The sequence below is a fragment of the Lolium rigidum genome, chromosome 5 (genome assembly GCF_022539505.1).
Source record: "Lolium rigidum isolate FL_2022 chromosome 5, APGP_CSIRO_Lrig_0.1, whole genome shotgun sequence".
In the NCBI taxonomy this organism is placed as follows: Eukaryota; Viridiplantae; Streptophyta; class Magnoliopsida; order Poales; family Poaceae; genus Lolium; species Lolium rigidum.
In genome coordinates this window covers 127211963-127223816 of record NC_061512.1, presented here as the reverse complement: position 1 = coordinate 127223816, position 11854 = coordinate 127211963, and the positions used below count along the sequence as shown (strand labels likewise).

General features: G+C 46.4%; 2 protein-coding genes across 2 annotated transcripts; both read right to left on the bottom strand.

The window, feature by feature from the left end:
* Window positions 1-5083: 5083 nt before the first annotated feature.
* Window positions 5084-6139, bottom strand: LOC124651643 (metacaspase-9-like). Its single transcript, XM_047190686.1, has one exon. It carries the CDS (start codon window positions 6137-6139, stop codon window positions 5096-5098), a length of 1044 nt encoding a protein of 347 aa, XP_047046642.1. The 3' UTR covers window positions 5084-5095.
* A 3297-nt stretch (window positions 6140-9436) lies between these two features.
* Window positions 9437-11203, bottom strand: LOC124656385. Its single transcript, XM_047195141.1, has 2 exons — window positions 9791-11203; window positions 9437-9500 (listed from the first exon to the last, which is right to left on the bottom strand). Exons 1-2 carry the CDS (start codon window positions 11104-11106, stop codon window positions 9437-9439), a joined length of 1380 nt encoding a protein of 459 aa, XP_047051097.1. The 5' UTR covers window positions 11107-11203.
* Window positions 11204-11854: the final 651 nt, after the last annotated feature.

The following is an 11854-nucleotide window of genomic DNA, read 5'->3' as shown; positions in this document are numbered from 1 at the left end:
TTTCTTAATTGTTTTTGCATATTTACCTTTGATGCAATCAACACATTTGTCCGCATCGAGAGAAGTCTAATGGGAGGAGTACATCATTTTTAATAAGTCTTTCCATTCTCCCCCTCGAAATGTGGCCTAAACGACGAGTGCCACAATTTCGAAGAAGTGCTAGTACCCTTCCATTTCTTCTCAACATTTGAAACATTACTCACATGCAAAACATAATCATTCATAGATAACATATATAGTTTGCCTCGTCTGACACCGAGGCCAACATCTTTATTACAATAATTTAAAACAAATTGTTTGTTACCAAACTTGCACTCAAACATGTTATCATCGAGACAAGAAACTGAAATCAAATTCCTACTTAAAGTAGGTACATAAAGAACATTATTTAAATGAAGGTGAAAGCCGGTGTGGAGCTCCAAGGTGAGTGACCCAACAGCTTCAACATCAACTTCAACTCCATTTGCAACTCTAAGTCGTCTTGCCCCGCTTGTTACGGTTTGGATCATATTTAATCCCTGCATAGAATTAGCAACGTGAGCGAGTTGCACCCGAATCAATCCACCATGATGTACAAGAGAAATCAGTATATAACATTTCATCAACAAAAGTGATTTCATCCGTACCTTTCTTCATCATCCACTTGAGGTATTCATGACAGTCCTTTCCGTAATGGCCTTCCTTCTTACAAAAGAAACACACATTATCGAGTGGGCTCAAGACTGTCCATTATCCTTTTCCTTTTCCTTTCCTTTAAACTTTGGCATTTCCTTCTTGAAGGTTTTCTTTGGCGACTTTGAAGGGCCTGACCCGTCATGCTTTCTCTTTGAGGATGCCAACATGAAAAGCCCGATCCTTGTTCTCGCCTCATCATTCTTTCTTCTTCCTGGACAATCCGAGGGGATATCTCAGCAAGTGTCCACTTCTCCTTCATGGAATTGTAGTTGATCTTGAACAGATCGAACTCTTCAGGGAGGGACTCCAAGATCATGATGATAAGGAGGTTGTCACTGAGCTCACACTTTAGGTGCTTCAGTTTATTTGAAGCATTTATCATTCTCAATATGTGTCCCCTAACATCACCATCATTTTTATACTTGCCAAGTAGCTTGTGAAAAAGCTCATGAGCATAAACCTTTTCGCAGCCTTTGAATTGCTCCTCCAAGGCTTCCATAAATTCCTTAGCGAGTATCTTTCTTGGGAGAGCCCCAATAATCTCGGGTGAAATGGAAGAATTCATCACGAGCATTGCAACGTGATTGGATTTGTCCCACTTCTCCATCTTGGAGTCATAAGTTTTCTTTAGTTCATCATACCCCGTAGCACCAAGCAATCGGCGCCACGGGCTTATCCTCCCTTAAGGCATAATCAAACTCGTTGAAAGCCAAACATAGCTCAATGGAGTTCTTCCAACGAGGAAAGTTGCTGCCGGTCAACCGCTCGACAAGCATCATAACGCATCGCAGCGGAAGCTGAAATTTGACATGGACATTCATTAGTAAAATTGCATGCATATAAAATAAACATGCCATAAGTTTCTTATTCTATGTCAAACACCGTTGGGCAGAAATGACATGAATTAGAACAACATTAGGGGTTGACATGCAGAAATAATACAACGTTGGTCAGAATTATTTTGCAGCCATAACATTCTCAAAATAAACATCAACTTTAAAACATTTAAGGAACAACATATGTGATGCTTAATTTGATAATTCAATTCAACATTAAAAACATACTAAATACTCTCAACAAAAAATCTCGTTGGTTCATTTCTGTCCAGAGCAAATAGCATGTTTGCTGATCATATTATTTTAGGCAATTTAATTTGTGTCCATATAATAGTGCAAAAACATTAAAACATCAACGTAATAATCATTTAAATGCACTGAAAAAACATAAAACGAAGACGGAAAATCGTCGAGCCCGAAAACTTCATGGACCGTCGACAACCCGGGCCGAAGCCCATTCTCGGATGCAGCCCAAAGGACCCCGGCCCGGCTGCCTGCTCCGCCTCGATCCGGACCGTCCGATGCGATCGGACGGCCAAGATCATTCAAGGCCGGATCAAAAAGGGCAGCCGGAGCCCTAACCCTAAAATTCCTCCTCCTCCCCCGATTTTTCCGCGAGGGAGAGCGGCGCCCTCCTCCCCCGATTTTTCTGCCGCACCCGCACCCGTACGACGGAGAGGGGCCGGCACGCGGCGAGGCGCGCGACCCAGCCACGCCCGGCGCCGCGAGGCACGCGAGGTGCGCGAGGCGGCCACGCCTGGCGGCCCGAGCGCGAGGCGGCCACGCCCGGCGGCCGAGCGCGCGAGGCGGCGCGTTGCCCCGGCCGCGGCGCCTTCATCATGCCGGCGCGGTGGCGGCGCTCGCCGGAGCAGCGTGCGACGGACCATGTCCGGCGCGCTCCTCCGTCGAGCGTGGCTACCGGCGCCGTCTCCGAGGTCGGCTGACGGCGAGCGACGCGAGGTGCGCAGGGCGGCGGCGACGGCCACCCGCGCTGCGTCCATTCCGCGCTTACGCGCGCGTCCATCCGCGCTCCTCCGTCGGGAGAGAGCGGCGGCGCGGGATCCTTGCCCTCGCCGGAGCTATCGCTGCTCCGGCGGGCCCCGAAAAGGGAGGCAACGACCCGGCGGCGTAAGGTGAGGTTCTCATCCTCCAAAATGAGCCAAAATCCATATTTAGGGTTCATAATTGCTTGCAGATGGTTCTAATTCGATACAAATTTAACCGATCTGAGTAACATAATTGCCTAAAACATGATCTTAATCACAACTAGGGTTCTAGTGCTAGCAACACAAGGCATCTGATACCATTGTTAGCCCTAAAAACGCACAAGATCGCAAAAGCAGCCACTAGAACACCTAATGATCAAATACAGAGAGGTTTAGGGATGCATTACGCATTGCAGGAGTTGCCATCGTCGCCTGCTCGTTGCGGTGCGTGAAGCGTAGAGGTCGTTGATGATCCGGGGATCCTCCCGATCCCCTCGGGTCTCCGGCGCCGCACCGCCCGGCACCGCCGGGGTGTAGGCTGGTCTTCCCGTCGTTCTGCGCCTCCCTAGATCGGTAGGGCTTTAGGAGTTGTGGGGAAAGCAGCGATCTGATCGTCAAAACTAGCGTGATCGATAGCAGCCAGGCTCCCCCCCTTTTATATGGCGCAGGCGACAGGGGACCAAACCATCGAGTTGGTTTTGGTGCCCCCGATCAGGGCGCGTGAGATGCGAACGAGTTGGTCACGAACGTTGGTTCGTGGGCCTCCTCCTTAACGTTATTTGACTAGAACGTTTTTGTCAATTAAACCTGACAGGTCAACCAACACCCAAAGGTGAATGCATTTGTTATAATCGCCTGCATGGACAAGCAATATACTGAACTACATCAGTTTCCTTGCACCACCAAACGAATTGTACAAACGGAAGACATCTTTAATCGAACTAACGGGAGATAAGATTGTACACACCAGACACAAGTCTTCCTGTAAAACTTTGGTTCCAATCAAGTGCATATCCTTCATCTTTATGGCCACAAAATATTTTTAGAAGCACATGGTTATGGATTTTGTCGTCATCTTTGTGTGCAGCTGTTCTAGAGTCTACTTAAGCAATGAACGAGCTGAAATCCCACACCTTCATATGTAGTAGAGAGAACAGAGTTAAGTAGTATATAGGACAGGGAAGCGGCCAGTGTGATGCACTCTGTTCCTGGACAAGTCTCAGGACGAATATAATGGATATAATATGTTCTATTGCTGGACAAATAGGACCCCATCCATGTACATGCCAAGTTTTTTCATGAGGAGCATAATAAAATTTAGCTTGATGTACAGTAAAAAGATATCTATGTTAAAAGGGAAGGGGTTTGATGTACAAGAAATACATCTTGTAGCTTTTGATAAAAAAATATGGACAAATAAAAAAAATTACCTGAACATGACCAGTGTCTCCCCAAGTAGCACATATATGTGGTTTTTGATTCATTGAGCGTATCCCGTTTGTAGATCCCGCATGAGCCACCTTTCTTAACTGGTACAGGAGATACACAATAAGTCATCAAAGGACCGTACAGGATTCTGAACTTATGTTACATTTCAAAAAAAAAATTTGCAGTTCGAATACTAGCACACCTGTATAATAGGAATTTTAAAATGTTCAAACGTTTCAATAATAAACATAAAAGGAATAAAAATGAAATATAAACAGAAAAAATAAAAACCATGAGAAACCACTCAAAAGGAGTAGTACAAAAAAACCAGCAGAAAAAAGGGAAAACCAGAGACCGTTGTAGTAGAGATAATAGGAAAAGCATCTAGATGGGCCAGCCCAACCCCATGTGCGTGTGGGTTGTACGGATTCCCACATGCGATGGGTGATATATATGGTTTGTCATCGAAAATGGCTTCCACTTTTAACCGAAAACAAACAACGTGCGGGCACATAAGTAAACAATGCAACTCCAAATAGAATCATGGGCAAACTACAACCAAAATCCTAGCTTTTGTTTCACAGAAATCACCGCCAAATTACTCACTATAAACCCACCCTTTTGTTCGCTCGCGTCCCTCGCAAAACTAGCAATCCTAGTCACCCCTTAGCCACATCACCATGTTTCGCAGCGGTATGATGATTCAATTTAGACCAGGATTTTTTTAATTTAGAATGCAAATGAGAGGGATTTGAAGAGGAGGGTTCAAATCGCTGAACTATTCAGGGTTTAAAATTGAGTTCTTTTGCTTTCTTTTGTCCACCATGAAATGGGGGCACCTTTTTTTCTCCCGAAAAACAAACCGGGTGCCTTCTATTCTATGGACGTGTGCACTTCCGGTCGTGCATAACTTTGTGTATCAATTGGTCGAGTTGGAACTTAGGAATAACAATAACAAATCCTTCTATATGTTGTACCGTATATTGTTTTTCTGTAGTACCATATGTCCGTACCTGTACACAGGTACATTGACGCACACACACAACAACTGACACACACCCAACAATACAGTCGTGAATTTGGCATCCTCAACTACTCGATGAATCCGGCGAACTCCATGTACATTGTTTACCATAGAACGCAGGTGAGCTGAAGCGGGGCGGAATCAAATCACAGCGCCGACGGTGACATGGCCGGACTTGCCGCTCGCACGGCCGTGACGTCCTGCCAAAGGAACGGCGCCTCTGCGTTGGCGTCGCTGCAGTACAGGCACGGGTGCTGCTCGAAGCCGTTCTCGTCCAGCACGGCCCTGGCCCTCGCCACGAGCTCCCGGTTGCTCAGCGGCGCCGGGTGCGCCGCCAGCACGCTCTGCACCGCGCTGCTGAACGCCCCGTACGCCTTGCCTCCGCCCTCCTCCTCGTCCTCCGCCGCGACGTCTGCGGAGGTCTCGTCCGTCTGACACCCGCTCAGCAGGATGCCCTCGTCCGGACGTGGCGCCGCCGCCGGCGCGGCGGCGGACACGGTACCGCCGTGGCCTCCGTGGAACTTGGCGCTGGCGTCGGCGCCGAAGAGCGCGAGGAGGTGGTCGGCGGCGTGGTGGGACGACGGCATGCCCGAGACGCCGGAGAGGTGGTCGAGGAGCGCGCCGTACGGAAGGAACCGGGCGGTCCGCGCGGGCGCGGCCAGCGGCGACGCGCCGGCGGAGTCGGGGAGGTCGACGGAGGGTCCGATCTGCTCCTTCTCCTGGTCGATGAGGCCGCCGCTGTGGCACGAGTCCGACACCATGGTGAAGCTCGCGCCCGGCGGCACCCGGTCCACCAGCTGCCGGAAGTCCACGTCGGTGACGAGGTTGAAGTCGCACGGCACGATCGCCTCCTCCTCCTTGTCATCCCCACCGTGGCCGTGGCCGTGGCGCGGCGGGACGAGGGTGCCGTGGCCGCTGTAGTGGAAGAAGAGCACGTCGCCGGGGGCGGCGCGGGCGATCATGTCCGCGAGCGCGCGCTTGATGTTGGCACCCGTGGGGAGCACCTTGGCGCCGCGTCCGTCGGTGAGCACGGCGACGTCGGCCGGCGCGAAGCCGAACCGGGCGACCAGGGTGTCCCGCGCGGTCTCGACGTCGTTGATGCAGCCGCGGAGCTCGTTGCGCGTGCCGGCGTAGTTGCAGCCCACCAGCGTGGCCAGCATCTTCTTCTTGCTCGCGAGCTTCCCCTCCATGTCTGTTCGTGCTTCTCTTTCCCTACTCTCCGAATCAATGCTTCGCGTCCGGAATGGATCGATGGAGAGATCAGTAGCTAGCCTTCCTTGCACGTAGTATAACAATGTCGCAGTCCACCTTTTATATAGATGGATGCAGGCTCGCGATTATCTGTTGCTTGATCGAGGATGCAATGCACGAAACTTGTGTTTGGGTTAAGCAAACTGTTTTCATTATTTTTTATGCTTTCTTATCATACCAACTAGATAAACGCCCCACTGTGCTATATATGTTTGCTGTGATGAACCGTGAAATTAGTTAGCCATAAAGAGATTTTCTAGTATTAGTAAGTTTTTCCGTTATTTCTCTGAAACGATGCTTCTGGCAAACTGCTACCGTAATGCCAAACGGAGCCGGAACCCAGTAAAGCAGATTGCATCATTAAGTAGCCTGATAATTTGGGGCCAACGTGTTTCTCAATCCGAGCTCGTATTCTTCTGGTTGAATAAAAAAATCAAAAAATAGCATATAAATTCAAAAAAAAAAGAATTTCTTGTACAATGAATATGAAATAGTGCTCAAACTGCACACAAAAAATCCCGAAAAAAAGACATATGTAGTGATCTATGCAAAAAAGATAAATCGGAGTGATGTAAACAACACATATCTTTTGCACAACACTCCGATTTGTATTTTTTTGATCTATGCAAAAAAGATAAATCGGAGTGATGTAAACAACACATATCTTTTGCACAACACTCCGATTTGTATTTTTTTGTACACTACATATACTAGTCAGCTTCACGTGCTTTGCACGTTGAGAATCAGTAATAATTTCCACTTAGAATAGCTTTAGAGGGCATCAAATTTGAGAAAATTGTATCTTAGTAAAACTTGGATACGTCTCTCTCTTGCATAAGTGTAAATTGATGCCATGTATGTGCGCTTGAATACACAATTTGAGTTACTATTTTTGTACTCCATATGTTCCAAAAAAGATGTAGTAGATTGATCTAAATTTGGATATAGCTATATTGTAAATTATGCTTACATACATCCGAAATAAGATAGATTTGCGGTTTTTTTAAGAAAAAGAGGGAGTACTTTTCTGGCTACCTACAAACCTCCAATACTTCTTCATTATATTTCTCGTCCCAACCCATAGAGCACAAGTGCCTGCGAGCTGCTTGCCATATGCGGATACGCGTGCCACCCTTCCATCCTTTTTAGTAGAGTGTTACTTCTTCGTCAGATAAACGATAGTACCCTAAATTTAAATATATGTAGACACCATTTTAGATAAATTTAAAATATATTTCATAAGACAGAGGGAGTATAAAAAAGAGCATATATAGACCCAGCCAACGGTGACAATGACGTGTGGTCGTAGATTTATGTATATTTGAAATAGCTTCACACGACACTTCACTTATGATCTAATATGTAAGATACCTCCTCCATCTCGTGCTAGTTACAGTTCTGTAAGAATTAATCATATCCTAGTGCCAAATTCAGCCGAATCTCTGTCATTGCAGCTACCACTCACCTCTGCCACTGGAGCCCAACCACAAGAAAGAGTTCAAACTCAACTGGAGAGGTATCTATCTCATGGCTAGCTATCTACTGTAGATAATCTACAGCTTGCACGCACAGCTCAACTTGTCGGTGTAGCAAATGGCTGCCAGATGATAGAAGACTTTGTCAAAGCATGAGCCAAGGAGATAAGTAAAAAAGGTCAAAATGAAATGTGATGAGTCCTACCAACGGGAGAGATGGGCCGTAACCATACCGCTTGTTGCCCCAGCCGCAAGGCATCGTACAGGAATCAGACCATGTGTATGCATAGTAGGGCCGTTCAGATGTTTCTGGAAACAAGTAGAAACGGCAGAGGTACTGTAGTGCGAATCCCAGAGTTCTGGGCCATTGGATTGTGTCCGATCAACGGCCAAAATTGCATTACAATGATTGGATTCAAACTTTCAAAATTGGTACACTGTATAGGAGTATAGATCTGTGCGAGGAGATTTTTGGTGCGGTTAGAACACTTGTTCTTGTTCATTGTAAAAAAAACAGGTGTTTTTGATTTTTTTTGCTTTTTTTTATTCAATCAAAAGCATATGAGCTCAGGTTTAGATATTGTTTGTTCGGATATTTTGGTTACTTACTTCAAACATCACCCCAGGTCGATCTAAGTAGCTCGTTGCTTTGGCGCAGGGGAGAGGTCTTTGGCTTGCGTGCAAGAAATATATAGGCCACCTACGCAAATAAATTGGACTTGCCTTGAAGCGTATAGACCCCCCGCTTTACGTCTCTCTATCTACGTCTATCTTAACCATTAGCCTTGTTTGCTTCACGAACCGACCCATCCAAATTCATGTCACAAGGGAAGGCACGCAGCAGCTAGAGAAGGCAATAGTAGAGAAGGTATGTCTTCCCTTACCTTACCACTTGACATGAATTTGGAGAGTCTTCTTTAGGGCATGCATAATAGTAGAGAAGGCATGCCTTCCCTTACCCCGCCATATCAGGTAGAGAAGACAATAGGTATAAATCATACAATGCATGCATTATCTTTTATGGCAATCTCTAGCAATTAAATTTTGATTGAAAATTTGTTGCTAAGGGAATACATATGTGATACAAATGAAGAAAATAGTCTTCCCTTATTTTCTGAAGAGATGATCCCTTAGCTAAGGGAAGACAATCCTCTCTCCTCCAACTAAGCAAAAATCCGAAGTGACATCTCTAAGGGAGGGTGACATCCCCCCATTGTATGTGCCCTTAGCATCACGTTTCAGGCGGGAGGAATTAATGGGACTGCCGACACGATAGGTTGTTGCGTGCCAATTTCTCTACGCTTATAAGTTATATATATGTTCTCCATTCATGCAACACTAAACCAAAAAAAAATGCAGTAGCCCCGTTAGAAAAAAATGTACGTTCGCCATTCGCAAGATTAAAAAAAGACCATCTCCTCTATGTTCACCCTCACTCCTATGGATGAAAATGGTATGCAATCTTTGCCATTATTTTGAGGGAAGAAGAGATAAAATATAGAAACAAAAACTTAACATAATTTTTTTTTATCATGGAAGTGGAAACAAGAGTGACACATCATTTAGAACAAGTATATGCAAACCATTCGATCGGAAAAAACCGTAAACATTCGGTCATGTCTAACCCAAGCCAAATCCAAGGTTCAGGAAAGCGGAAAAAAAGCATCTACTATGCGCGCTGAAGCGTAATGCGGAGGCCTTCCGCATCGATTGCATAAGCGCTTAAGCGGAAAAAAAGGAAAAAAGAGGAAAAAAGCCCGCTTATGCGCGCTGAAGCGCTAAGCGGAAGGCCACCGCACCAATTACGCTTAACGCTTTCTTGAACCTTGGCCAAATCTCAACAGTTCACACATCAAAACATAAATCTCCCTCAGTCATATGATACCCCCTCATGTGTCATCCGTCACTTTGAGGTTTGCACCCACCTGCACCGGTTAGCGAGTGGCGACTAGAGATACCCCTTGCGCCCACGATGCAAGTTCTTTTTCTTTTTAGAATACACACTTTTTAGTATAAAATTAATTTATTGAAAATACTCTCTCTTGCTTTGAATATTTTTCACAGACAAGTATTTTGGCCAGAGGAGTGCATATAATTTTAGGAAAAAAAAACAACGTAGCTCTTAGCAGGCCGTGCCAATACGGCCCATTTGGGGGCGCTTTCAGGCTCACGCTAAGGAGCACCGCTCTACAGGAGTTCTCCATCAGGAACAACTGCTCCAGCTTCGGCGGCTGCACCGAAAGCTCTGGTTCCACCGACAAAAACGTGGATACACGAGGACACCACCAGTTCCCTGTGCATGCAGGCGTTCCTTGGGCCGTCACTTCTGGAAACAACTCTAGCTCTTGTAACCTTTCTTCCCCGATCTGCTCGTAATGCTCGGAGCACCTCTCTGGCACAAGGTAAGGAGTGATATGACATACCAATCTGACAGGCAGGCCGTCGCTCGCAGATGTGTATGACGAGTCCTTCTGCGGCATGGTGAAGTACACGGCGTCGACTCGAACTATAGGCAACGGCAGCCGCATACCGTCACCAGCAGCAAATCCCCTGTCCGTGGAATCACGGTGACACCTCCATGCCATGGAGGCGCACCGCCTTGGCACAGACGATGCTTCGAAATAGCTCGTTTCCTGCGGTGGTAGCACCTCTTTGACTAAATCCCTTGTGGTCACACAGGCAGCAACAAATTGGGGAGGCAAGAGCTGCAAGGCAGACAGCATGATGTCCAAGATGTCGATGTTCTCAAGCAGCTGGAACACCACAAAGAGTTTCACATTCTTCTCCCACACCGTAGTGTCGTCGTAAGAGAGGAACAGAACAATCTCCTTCGGCCCGCCGGCTTCGCCATCGCATGGATGAAGCAAGAGGATGGTATCCCGGGTGCCCATCCGATGGGAGAACTCAAGTGTCTTTCCTGCAATCAGTGGCTCCACGGGAACTTTGAAGGACACCATCAGGCTCCTCGGACGGCCTCCAAACTGGACGTACCGGAAGAACTCATCGGCGACGTGTGCCAGCCTCTCGAACCTCCGCACCGTCGCGTCGCTCGGACCGTCTTCCTCCTTCCCGCGGCGAAAAGGCAAGAAGCGCGTGGCCGCTCGGGTGATCCGCTTACGAACAGAAGCAGCCTGTTGCCTTGCAGCTCCCTCGTTCTGCCTGTGCTCCGTGGATCTCCTCCTGTGAGCGCGCAAGATGTCATCGCCTTCCTTGACTGCAAGCTTTAATCTCGCCCTCCAGTCGATCAATGGCTGGTGGAGTATCAGCCAATCTTCAGAGACGGCAACAACGCTGTGGATCTTCAGCACTGCAAACTCCAATCTCTCAGCGTTGTCTTCTGGGCTCCCATGGTCTCTAGTGTTACCCGATAGGATAGCGAAAATCCTGCTTACAGACTCGCTTGCAACTGCAGATCCTAGTATTTCGGCCATGGATCTTCCTCTGGTAAATCAAATCTAAGCTTCTACTCTTTGCGATGCTGTGATGACACTTGTTTCTTTGCGTGAGAAAATTGCTCAGCGTGTTGAACTGGTAGGTGCTAGGAAATGCTTACCAGAAAGTCTTCACGTCTCTATTCTGATGCAGAAAGTTATGAAACTTGTGGCTTACAAAAATTAAGCTGAAAGCGACCCCGAGAAGATGAGGACATTCACCATCCTTCGAGAAATGTGTCTTCTGGCACAGTACTCTCCCTCAAGTTCCTTCTTACAACGTGTATTTGCTTTTTGAAAATTCAGACTTGTGACCAAATTAATAGAATAATATATATTGATATCTGAAATGCTAAATAAATAAAATATAAAATGATATTATGATGAATCTAATGATACTGGTTTTTATTGTGGTTGTTGATGATTCTTTCTCCAGGAATTTTTTTTTTAAATATACCTTGTAAGGAGTAACGGGAGTGGTTTAGAAGATGATAGATTTTGGTACACCTTGCAACCCAGCGAGCACAATACACACACAGAAAAAGTTTTGAACATTCAGAAGGTTAAGAAAAAATCAATTACGAAAAAATCAATTAATAAATAAAAGGTATAATTCAATGAAAAGAAAAGGGATTAAAACTCATGACCATGTTGATAGAAATGATTCTAAAGACCAATGAATCGTGCAACTCCTTTTACTTTTCATCCCCAAGGGCCCTCGTGCGAAAATTAAAAGACTCATCTTTTT